This window comes from Globicephala melas, chromosome 6 (assembly GCF_963455315.2).
Source record: "Globicephala melas chromosome 6, mGloMel1.2, whole genome shotgun sequence".
Lineage (NCBI taxonomy): Eukaryota > Metazoa > Chordata > Mammalia > Artiodactyla > Delphinidae > Globicephala > Globicephala melas.
Window position 1 is genome coordinate 34,607,360 of NC_083319.1, and position 12,648 is coordinate 34,620,007.

The 12,648-nt window shown below is 35.1% G+C and overlaps 1 protein-coding gene across 2 annotated transcripts in view; it reads right to left on the minus strand.

Moving 5' to 3' along the window:
- The window catches only part of TDRD7 (tudor domain containing 7), a 90,609-nt gene that overhangs the window by 46,130 nt on the left and 31,831 nt on the right, over nt 1-12,648 (minus strand). For both annotated transcript variants that reach the window (XM_060300726.2, XM_030829781.3), the window contains 2 exons: nt 4,291-4,364; nt 1,575-1,792 (listed from right to left, as the gene is read on the minus strand). In XM_060300726.2, the coding sequence (XP_060156709.1) occupies nt 1,575-1,792; nt 4,291-4,327 (255 nt within the window). In that variant the 5' untranslated portion in view covers nt 4,328-4,364. The remainder of the gene's footprint in view (nt 1-1,574; nt 1,793-4,290; nt 4,365-12,648) is intronic.

Here is a 12,648-nt window from a genome sequence, read left to right on the forward strand (position 1 = left end):
AGAAGAATCTGTGAAGTTAACTTAAAATTCTTTTACTCTAAAGATAATTTCTCTAACGAAGCTTAATAGTGAGTTTTATGTGTATATTCACAATAAAAGGGCTTAAAGTTCATTGAAGACATAAGTTCATGAATGTCTATGGATTTAAAAAATAAAAGAACCATATGCATTCCAAAAAGGAGCTCCAGGCCCTGAACCTTCAAATCAAGCAGCCTGGTGAAACCTCAAAAGTCCCCTTCAAGATTATGGAAACCTAAGGGGGTCCTCAAATGCTGCTAAACCTGCATCCAGTGAGAATATGCTTTTCAGAAAGGAGTAAAAATGGAATGAATTGAATAGCAACCTTAGGAATTCCCACTACAAGAATAAACCCCATATTCAACATAAATCAGGGATAACATTCTTATGATCATTCTTGACTTTATAGGTAGGGAAACAGCCATAATTCCAGAGTTTGACATTTCTTCTTGTTTTCCCACTTCACACTGTATGTATATTCATCAGCACATCACATTGCCCTAAGGTGGTCTCAGCCCCTAAAGCAGTGCATGGTACCTGCAGGTGCAGAGTAAATGATGTAAGAACAAATAAGACAGATAGATGGATGGATGGATGACTCTTGACTGGAAAGCCCATGGGACTGGAGTGGGTGTCAGTGCCCTGGAGGAAGAAGTGGTTATAAAAATACATGCTGTCTTTAGGCCAGGTGCTTATAAGAGAGAGTGGCCCACACTCTGCCCAACAGGGTTGGGGGCCAAAATATATATTAAGTTAAAGAAATGAAAGCCCTCTACCAAGCAATAATTGTCATGCATATTCAATTCTATAAGCTTAGAAGCACCAAGTAACCGCTAATTTAAAAGTTATTTTGTTGAATATATTCTATGTAAATAAAAACATTAAGAAACATCTAAAAATTAGTTATTTTGTTTTAAGAATCTAGTTGTCTCTATCTCTGGATGAACTAAAAGGTTTCTAATAAACTACTCTGAGCCATCGTTTTATTATAATAGATTTTCAAATAGGAAGAGGCATGGAAATAGATGTCAGCTCACTTTTCAATATTTTTCTCCAAAGAAATTTGTGAATAGTTTAAATCTGAACCCTGTATTAATTTTTTTTAGATGTATTCTATAAATAATTAGCCAAAATAACTAAAATTTGTTCAGCTGAATGTCTTTAAAAATGCTCAGGAACAAGCATATAAAATTTGAGGCTAACAAAAAACGTTCTATTACCAGTTAAGTTCAAGTTATTAAAATTACAAAGCCATCAATATCTATTGGTAACAGCTCAATACAAAATGGTATATATATTATCACATATTAAATGCATTTAAAAATAACTTAAAATCTATAAAAACAGCAATTACAACACACACAGACCTCAGCCGTGACATATTTCTCCTATAAATAAGAACCAGTATGTGTTAATCTTAGTCATAAAGATTAATGAAGCAATATTATGTAAAGAGCTTCGTGCTCCCCAAATAAAAGGTGATATTACTAACAACTCAAAATCTGAAAGTGGGGCAGGGAGGAGGCATCAGGAGGGAGGAATAAGAAGAAACGTACCGTGCAAATATGAGGCCAGTGTTCAAACTGTTGTAAAATTCCTTGATTAAGTTCTTCTTTATATAATTCTTTGTAAAAATGTGGAAGCTTAGATATCCAAATGCCATTGTTATGCTTGTTTAGTATTTCCTTTATGCGGTTTTGAACCTCATCCATTTTATAAGTGTAAGAGGCAGGAGGCGTGACATTTGGTTTTTCAACAGCCTGATTTAAATTATCTTTAAATTAAAAAATATGATAGAATTAACCAGAATGCTTAACATTTTAGATTATCCCCATTACCTAGTATTTGTGTCTTCAGGCTTTGTTATACTTCAGGCTTGTGGGGGTTAAGGGACTTTCAAAGAGAGCAGGATTAGGAGAGCAGGACCATGACAATTTCATTCTAAGTTTTAACCCTGAAATAACCAGGAAGGTCAACAGCCACTCAGAGAGGGAACCTAGCCCCTTTATTTTCCAAGGATTCGCCATAGTTTAATTTAAACTCATAAAGAATAATGAAATTTATTATTTAACCAATCATTTTCTAATTGCAACTAAGAAAGGTTAAATTTTAGACAATAATGGTATATATGTAATGATAAATTTAAAGCTATATTTTACAAAGCCTAAGGATAATGCCTTAATAGTAAGATCAAAGAACATTTTATAAAAAATAAATAATTGTCCAGGTTTTTTTTTTTTTTTTTTTTTTGTGGTATGCGGGCCTCTCACTGTTGTGGCCTCTCCCGTTGCGGAGCACAGGCTCCAGACACGCAGGCTCAGCGGCCATGGCTCACAGGCCTAGCCACTCCGCGGCATGTGGGATCTTCCCGGACCGGGGCACGAACCCGTGTCCCCTGCATCGGCAGGCGGACTCTCAACCACTGTGCCACCAGGGAAGCCCAATTTTTCCCTTTATTAGTGAGAAAAAATAATTTAGCAATAAATGAAAGTTCAAAAATTGATCCACCTGTAATAATCATCCTAGCCTCAGTTTATAAACATAAATAAAAGGTTTGGTGCTCATAAATAACTATTAATGATTTGTTTTTATTTCTCCAATCCAAATCATTCATTTTTCATAAGCGAATATTTATAAAGTTTTGGCTAGCTCTCTTACATTTATTTTTATTTAAAACTTAGAATGCCTGAGTTAACATCCTAAGGCAATAAAGAAATTTAAGTGTCCCCAATAGCTGATATTTCTGGTATTTTAAGAACTATGAAATTCATTCCAAACCTTTTCTAAATTTCACTGGGATACAGATCAGAATATTTTAAAAATTACCATCTATAAGCAAAATATGTTCATATTTTAATCATACAGCATTTCTGCTGGGATTCAACAATTTTTATTTTATTTTATTTTTTAAACTGGCTGGTGGAGACACATAGGCTGGTTTGGGGATGCTGGCCTTTGAGGATGCCAGGAAGCCAAAGGGAGAGCTGTTCCTTGAGTATGGCTGGATGCTGACTCTCCTTTACCCACCATAGGGCATGAGACCTGCCCTTGCTGAGACTTAGTTTGGCTCAGCCAACAGAAGGGTCCAGGATGTCCACATACATTTCCTATTAAAGGCACAGTTAATTTATAAAGTTCTTCCCAAATAATGATATATAAAAGAACCAGGAAGAAAGAAAAGATAAGTTTCTTGGAACTGGCCAGTCCCTCCCTTCAAGAGAGAGTGTCAGCAGCTGACATATAGTTGGAGGCTTTGCAAATGCACCTGCTCTGTGGGGCCACTGAAGTCAGCTAAGCTTCTGCACCTTTTGTTAAACAAATCAAGGAAGTAATTTAGGCTGCCAGCAGGTAGGAGAGGTTATGAATAAGTGTGTGTAAATCAGCTGCTGGGTGAATCATAATCCTCCTGAAACAAGTCCTCCTGGTTCTGCAGAAAAAGCTTATTCTAATGTAAAGGATTTACAGCCTCTAAAGGGTATATGACTTTACTGAGTAGTCATTTTTCAGAAAATGCATATGTAAAAGTAATTGATATAAACAAAAATCAAATTGTTCAATTAATTTCCATGAGAAATACTGGAGATACATTCCTTTGGAAAAAAAATGATTTCAACTCAGTAAGAATCACACTTAAAGCAGCAAATCATTTAAAACCACATTTAAATTTCATGCAGCAAAATTTCTGAAAATACTGTATCCCTTGGGTTGGTCTAACAGCAGGGAATTTACACTTTGGTTGGAGGAGACAAGATGAGTGTGTGCACTTCTAATCTTCAGATTCTTCAACTTTATTATGTCTTCTATTGATTTCTTAACAGTCCTTTTGGATTTTATATATTTATATTCCTATTTAGATGCTTAGTGGCCAATGCACATAGTTTAGGGGCCCAGATTTTACCTGGTAGAGTATCTGGAACTATTTTATGAGTTGAAGTCCCCTATTCATGTGCTTTAAATCTTACTCTCTAATGTGTAAGAGAGTGATAAGGGACACAAATATCTCTGTAGGTAACACGTGGAAGTGAAACAGAATAGGTCTGGTGTGAGGAAGGCCTCAAGTCAGAATAATAATGATATCCTTGGAGGTATTACTTTCTCTTTAGATCACTTCAATTCATAACTTAAAGAAATCAAAAAAGAGGGGAGGAGAGATTTATTCCAAGTGGGAGAAGGTGAGAACAAATGTCAAAAGCCACCATTAGATATTTCTGGGGGGGCTCTGAGGCTCCAGAAACCATAATGTATTACGAAAATAATGTTTAGAAAACATACCACTCATTTCCTTAATACAGGTTCTTGAGAGATGCATCTGAAAAGGTGGCGAAAGGGATGCCTTTGGGCTAAACCTAAGGTATAAAAAAAAAGGTAAATTAAAATTCAATTAACTACTTAGGAAAGAAATGTAGATTTCCCACCTCATACCCTCACCAAAAAAATTTTTATGTGAATTGTGCTGGATATATGTAGAAAAATTTTCTAAATATGCGGACAAAGAAATACCCCCCCCACCCACAAAGTGAAATAATTTGTATTCATGTCTGTCTCCCTCACTAGACCCCAAGTGTCTTAATTACTTGTGTTTCTTGTGCCTAGGGCAGTGCTTGGTACATGCAAGGGAGAGTGAATGCTGTAAGAATGAATAGGATGATTGAATGAATCAAAGAGTACATCTTGCCCAGCGGTGGGTACAGGACTAGTGGTGATAGTGACAGTACACCTATTTTGCAATTTTTCAATAGTATGGAATACTCTAAAAATTAGATCAATTCTTTGAAATGAAGCACATCTCCTCAAAATATTTTAATTCTAAAAGAAATTATCAGATTGTAGGCTACCAGCAAAAGCTTACTTAGTATACGATGCTCTGCAATTATAAGAGCATCACACTTGTGTATTAATGCATCTGGGTAATGACAGAAGATGCCAAAAACATATCCAGCTCCTACTTCTGCAGAACTGGCAGGGAGACAGCAATCCTTTCCCTTGCACCAGAGCCCTAAAAATGTAAACTGGAATCTTCCCCTGCTTTGAGTCAGCTGTGAGGGCTCTAGCAGAAAGCAGAGGGATATACGCGAAGAGTGAAAGTACAGCAAGGATACAGCAGAGACTGCTATCATGCAAACATTGGTAGGCCTAATGCACAGGAAAGAAAACTGTCAACACAGCAAAAGAAAGATGTTCAAAGGAAAACCGCAGGGACATGTGAAAACAAACTTAATAAGATAATAGAGGTCCAACCAGTTTTATAACAGTAAGTATAAAAGACTTATTATTTTGTTTCTTAAAAGAAATACTTAGACTGTCCCCCCACAAAAAAAACTCCCAACTCAAACATATGCCACTTATTAGAGACACATTATTATCCCACAAATATTTATTTAAGGACCTACTATTACATGCCAGGCATTGTGTCAGAGGGTAATGATCAATGATTAAACAAGAGGAAGGTACCATTATTCTCATGGACTACACGTATAGTTGAGAAAAGTGACTGTAGCAAGCAGCTAGCAGATGGCCCCCAGTGATTCTCCCCTCTGGTATCCACAACCTTGTGTAATCCCCTCCCTTTGAGTAACTCGCTTCTAATCAATAGGATACTTCAAGGTTGAGGGGATTATACATAATCAGATTACAGAAGATTCTAATTTCCACTTTGCTAGCATAATCTGTCTCTTGCTGGTTTCGATGAGGCAAATAGCCATGTTAGGAAGGGCCATATGGCAAGAAATTGAAGGTGGTCTTTGGCCAATAGCCAGACGGAACTAAGGGACAACTCAAAAGGGATTGATTGTACTAACAACCACACGAGTGAGCCTGGAAGGGGATTCCTGCTCAGCTGACCCAGCCATGGCCGATACCTTGATTGCAACCTCATGAGAAACTTTGAAGCAGAGGATCTAGCTGAGTGGTTCTGAGATTCCTAACTCACAGAAGCTACAGGATAATAAGTATGTGCTGTAAACTGCTAAATTCGTGATAACCTGTTACACAACAGATAATTAATGAACTGACAGAATCTGTATGTAAGAACAAAGTCTACTAAGTGCTATAATAGGGGCAGTAGGTGTTAACAAAAGCACATGACAAAAGCAACCAACTAAATTAGGAGGCAGAGAGAGGAGCAAGTAAAAAGTAAAGGTTATTAACACTTATTATAAAGTTATAATAATCTGAGTAGTTTGGCACTGCTAAAGAATAGACAGGTAATCAGTGATTCCAAATGGAAAGCCCAGAAACTGAGTCATGTATTTATAACCATTTAGTATTGATAGAGATAGTGTTTCAAACCAGCAGGGAAAGAAAGGATTATGTCATAATTGATATTAGGACATCTGGCTAACAGGATTCCTACTCTCATGCTAAACAACAAAATTAATTCTGGATGAATTAAAGGTTTAAATGCAAAACCTGAAACCATAAAAATTCTAAAAGAAAACAGAAGACATACTACATAATATGGGGGTAGAAATGCTTTTCTAAGCATAACACCCGTAGGCAGAAGCCATAAAGGTAGAGATTAATAGATGTAAATAGAAAATTTTAAAGTTTTTGTATACCAAAAATACCATAATTAAACAAACTTGCCAACATTGGTAAAATTGCCAACATATTACAGGACAAAAGGCTCAACATCCTTAATTTATAAATCATTTTTACCAATTAGAAAGAAAAAGCAACAAAAGACAAAAACCTGTAATTTACAAAAGATCTATAAATGGGCTAATAAACATATGAAAAAATGTAACTTCCTTAAGAATCAAAATCAAAGAAATAGAAATTAAAACATATGTACATTTTTTCACCTTTTAGAGCAGCAAATAAAACACTGATGCCCAATGTTGGCAAGTGCACAAGCAAACTATCACTCCCATATGCTTCTAGAAGAATCTAACTGGTATAATCTGTTTAGAGCACAAATTAGTAAAGCCTTAGTGTGTATACCCTCTTACCCAGAGAGTCTATTTCTACCAATTTATTCTAAGGAACTAGTTGTGAATATATGCAAGGATCATTCTACAAATATGTTCATTGTAGTATTGCTTACAATAGTGAAAATCATTTATATTCAACAATGAGTGACTGGACAATGGACTAGCCTGACACTAAAAATGATAACAGAGATGTGTACTTAATGATATGGAAAATGTTCACAATATATTGCCTTTCAAAACAGGTTATAAAATAGTAATATACATCATGACCCAATACGTATTTTTTAAAACTTATATAAATAAATAATGTAGAAAGTTAATTTTTAATGGTTACATTTATGTCTGGATTAGAGGTGACTTTTTTCTTCCTTTTACTTTCTTCTACTTTGCAAATTGTCTATACCATACACATTAGTACTTTTGTAATCAGAAGAAAGCAATAAATGTATTTTAGAAAATGCTTCCTGTAAATATTTAGTACATGACTTTTAAACCTACAAGATCTCAGAAACCTACATTCATTTACTTTAACTTAATACTTGAAAGATGCCTTTTCAATCATGGTTCCCATTGGCTAATGCCAGACAGTCCTTTATTCATACCCAAAGTCCATGATCTTACTCACTACAATATATATACAGCAATTTCTTCTCTCATTCTAGGCCTAATGGAACCCTGGTCTTCAGTGCCATACTCATTTATGTTTTATGCATAAATACATTAAAAAACCAAATTTTAATAATCTCATCATTTTAACAAAATACAACGGTCATGAATTGTATTTTTTTAGAAATAAACATTTCCCAGAGAAACCATAAATCAATCGTACATCCTCACTTTTGGCCCCTCTTTCTATTTTACTGTAGACACATGGTAAACTTAGATTGATACCTAAAATATTAGAGAATATCAGTTATATTATTTTTCTAGAACCTTCCAGTTTGTTAACCAGCAGGCATGAGTTCTTAACCAGAGTTTTTGAGAATGGGCTTCTGGGGCCCATGTATTCCCTGCATTAGTATACAAAGATGCATGTATATGTGCACAAATTAATTTTTCTGGGAAGATAATTTATAGCTTTCATTAGTGACTCTAAAGATTTGGTGACTCTAAAAAGTTTAAGCTCATAATAACTTATACTACTTAATATTACTGCTTAATATTTCATAAGTTTAGAAATAAAATCTTTTGCTATTGCTCTATTTTGGTAAGAGCAACTTCTTTGGTTTTATAATTAGAAAGGCAGCCCATAACCTCTGCCACCAGATGGTATTTAGATTTCTCTTTAAATGTATCTTTCAATTTGTATTATGCTCTTTAAAAAAAGATTTGATGAAGATGTTTTACAACATCTTTAATAGTGTATAATTAAAATAGTCTGAAATATAATCCATACAAAGTCAGACAGATGAAGACAAATAGGTATGTAGTTCTAGAAATCATTGTACAATAATGTACAAGACATTCAACTATATGGAATTCAAAATTCTTATGGAGAAAGGCAAAAGACAAAAGCATATACTATATTAATTCTCAAAACAAAAACCATATAAAAAGATTTTGCTATCAATTTTTAACCTTTTATTGTGAAATAGTTATAAATTCATGGGAATTTGCAAAAAATGTACATAGAAGTCCCATGTACCCTTCACCCAGTTTCCCCCAAGGGTAACATCTTGCATAGTACAATATCAAAACCAGGCAACTGACATTGGTATAATCCAGAACTTATTCAAATTCCACCAGTTTTAAACATACACATGTGTGTGTATAGTTCTGTGCAATTTTACTACACATATAGGTCCATGTAACCACCACTACAATCAATATCCAGAACTATCCCATCACTACAATGTTCCCTCTTTCTACCCCTTTATTGCCACACCCTTCACCCTTCCCCAACCCCTGACACTTGGCAACTACTTCTCTGTTCTCTGTCTCTATAATTTTGTCATTTCAAGAATGTTATATAAATAGAATCACATAGTATGTAACTTTTTGAGATTAGCTTCTTTCACTCAGCATAATTCCCTTGAGATCCACTGATGTTGTTGCATGTGTCAATAGTTCATTCCTTTTTACTGCTGAGAGGTATTCTGTAGTGTGGATGTATTCAGTTTGCTGAACCTTTCAACTACTGAAGGATATCTGCGTTTTTGCCAGTTTTGGCCTATTATGAATAAAGTTACTATGGACACTTGTGTACAGGTTTTTGTGTGAATCTAAGTTTTCATTTCTCTGGGATAAATGTGGAATTCCTGGGTCATATAGTGGTATCATGTTTTATTTTTTTAAAAGGAAACTCCCCAACTATTTTCTATTGTGGTTGTACAATTTTATATTCCCAACAGCAATGTATGAGTGATCCATTTTCTCTGTATCCTTGCCAGATTCAGTATTATCACTATTTTTTAAATTGAAGTATATTTAACTTACAATATTATATTAGTTTCAGGTGTACAGCATGGTGATTCGGTATTTTTGCAGATTATACTCCATTATAAGTTATTATAAGATAATGGCTAATAAGATAATTTCCTGTGCTATACAGTAAATCCTTGTTGCTTATCTATTTTACACATAATAGTTTGTTAATCCCATGCCCCTAATTTGTCCCTCCCCCTCCTCTCTCCCCTTGGGTAACCACAAGTTTGTTTTCTATATCTTTGACTTTGAGCCTGTTTCTCTTTTGCTGATATATTCACGTGTAGTATGTTTTAGATCCCACATATAAATGTGATATTATATAGTACCTGTCTTTGACTTATTTCACTAAGCATAATATTCTCTAGGTCCATCCACATTGCTGTAAATAGCAGAATTTCATTCTTTTTATGGCTGAGTAATACTTCATTGTATATATATACCGTATCATCTTTATCCATTCATCTGTTGATGGGCACTTGGGTTGCTTCTGTGTCTTGGCTATTGTAAATAGTGCTGCTATGAACACTGGGGTGCATGTATCTTTTCAAATTAGTGTTTTTGTTTTTTTTCTGGACATATGCCCAGGAGAGGAGTTGCTGGGTCATATGGTAATTCTATTTTTAGTTTTTTAAGGAATCTCCATACTGTTTTCTATAATGGCTACACCAATTTACATTCCCATCAACAGTGTACAAGGGTTCCCTTTTCTCCACGTCCTCTCCAACACTGGTTATGTGCTGACTTTTTGACCATAGCCACTCTGACAGGTGTGAGATGGTACATCATTGTAGCTTTGATTTGCATTTCCCTCATGCTTAGTGATGTTGAGCTTTTCATGTGCCTGGGGTCAACTGCATATCCTCTTTGGAAAAAAGTCTATTCAGGTCTTCTGTTCACTTTTTTGATTGGGGTGTTTGTTTTTTTGATATTGAACTGTATGAGCTGTTTATATACTCTGGATATTAACTGCTTGTTGGTCACATCATTTGCAAATATTTTCTCCCATTGTGTAGGTTGTCTTTTCATTTCGTTGCTGTGCAAAAGCTTTTAAGTTTAATTAGGTCCCATTTTAAAATTTTTGCTTTTATTTCTTTTGCCTTAGGAGACAAATCCAAACAAATATTGCTACAATTTATGTCAAAGAGTATTCTGCCTATGTTCTTCTAGGACTTTTAAGGTTTTAGTTCTTACATTTAGTTCTTTAAACCATTTTTAGTTTACTTTTGTATATAGTGTGAGAGAATGTTTTAGTATCTTATTTTACATGTAGCTGTCCAGTTTTCCCAGCACTAACTTGTTAGAGAGACCATCTTTTCTCCATTGTATATTCTTGTCTCCTTTGTCATAGATTGACCACAGGTGCATGGGTTTATTTCTGGGCTCTCTATTCTGTTCCATTGATCTATGTGTCTGTTTTTGTGCCTGTACCATGCTGTTTCTATTACTGTAGCTTTGTAGTATTGTCTGAAGTCTGGGAGGGTTATACTCCAGGTTTGTTCTTTTTTCTCAAGGTTGTTTCAGCAATTCGGGGTCTTTTGTTGTTCTATATGAATTTTAGGATTATTCTAGTTCTGTGAAAAATGTCCTGGCTATTTTGATAGGGACTGTATGAAATCTGTAGATTGCTCTGGGTAGTATGGCCAGTTTAACAGTATTAATTCTTCCAATCCAAGAGCATGGGATATCTTTCCTTCTTTGTACCATCTTCAATTTCCTTCATCAATGTTTTATAGTTTTCAGAGTATAGGTTTTTCACCTCCTTAGCAAAGTTTATTCCTAGGTATTTTATTCTTTTCTATATCATTTTAAATGTGACTGCTTTCTTACTCTCTCTTTGATATTTCATTATTAGTGTATAGAAACACAACAGATTTCTGTATATTAATTTCATATCCTGCAACCTTACTAAATTCATTTATTAGCTCTAATAGTTTTGGGGTGGAGACTTTAGGGATTTCTATTTAAAGTATCATGTTATCGGCAAGTAATGACAGTTTTACCTCTTTCCTTCCAATTTGGATACCTTTTATTTCTTTTTCTTCTCTGACTGCTGGTGGCTAGGACTTCCAATATTATGTTAAATAGAAGTGGCATGAGTGGGCATCCTTGTCTTGTTCTTGAATTTAGTGGGAAGGTTTTCACCACTGAGTATGATTTTGGCTGTGGGTTTGTCATAAATGGCCTTTATTATGTTGAGATATATTCCCTCTATACCCACTTTGATGAGAATTTTTATCATGAATGGATATGGAATTTTGTCAAATGCTTTTTCTGTGTCTCTTGAGATGATCATGTGATTCTGATCCTTCCTTTTGTTAATGTGGTATATCACACTGATTGATTTACAAATGTTGAACCATCCCTGTGACCCTGGAATAAATCCAAACTTGATCATGGTGTATGACCCATTTTATATATTGTCAGATTTGGTTTGATAATATTTTGTTGAGGATTTTTGCATCTATATTCATCAAAGATATTGGCCTGTAATTTTCTATCTCTATAGTATCTCTGTCTGGTTTTGGTATCAAGATAATGGTAGCCCCATGGAATGAATGTGGGAGTGTTCCCTCTTCAGTTTTTTGGAACAGTTTGAGAAGGATAGGTATTAGTTCTTCTTATATGTTTGGTAGAATCCCCCTGTGAAGTCATCCAGCCCTGAACTTTGTTTGCTTAGAGTTTTTCTATTACAAATTCAATTTCACTTCTAGTGGCCAGTCTGTTTAAATTGTCTGTATGTTCTTATTTCAGTCTTGGCAGGCTGTATGTTTTTAGAAATTTGTCCATTTCACTGGCATATAACTGTTCATAGTATTCTCTTATGATTTATTTTTAATATCTCTGTGGTATCAGTTGTTACTTCTCCTCTTTCACTTATTTGAGTCCTCTTTTTTTTCTTTTCTTTTCTTTTTTTTTTTTTTTTTTGCGGTATGCAGGCCTCTCACTGCCATGGCCTCTCCCGCTGCGGAGCACAGGCTCTGGACACTCAGGCCCAGCGGCCATGGCTCACAGGCCTAGCCACTCCGCGGCATGTGGGATCCTCCTGGACCGGGGCACAAACCCGCGTCCCCTGCATCAGCAGGCAGACTCTCAACCACTGTGCCACCAGGGAAGCCCTCTCTTTTCTTCTTGGTAAGCCTGGCTAAAGGTTTATCAATTTTTTAATCTTTTTTAAAAAAACAGCTCTTGGTCTCACTGATCATTTCTATTGTTTTTATGATCTCTTACTTATTTCTTCTCTGATCTTTATCATTTCATTTTTTCTGCTGAC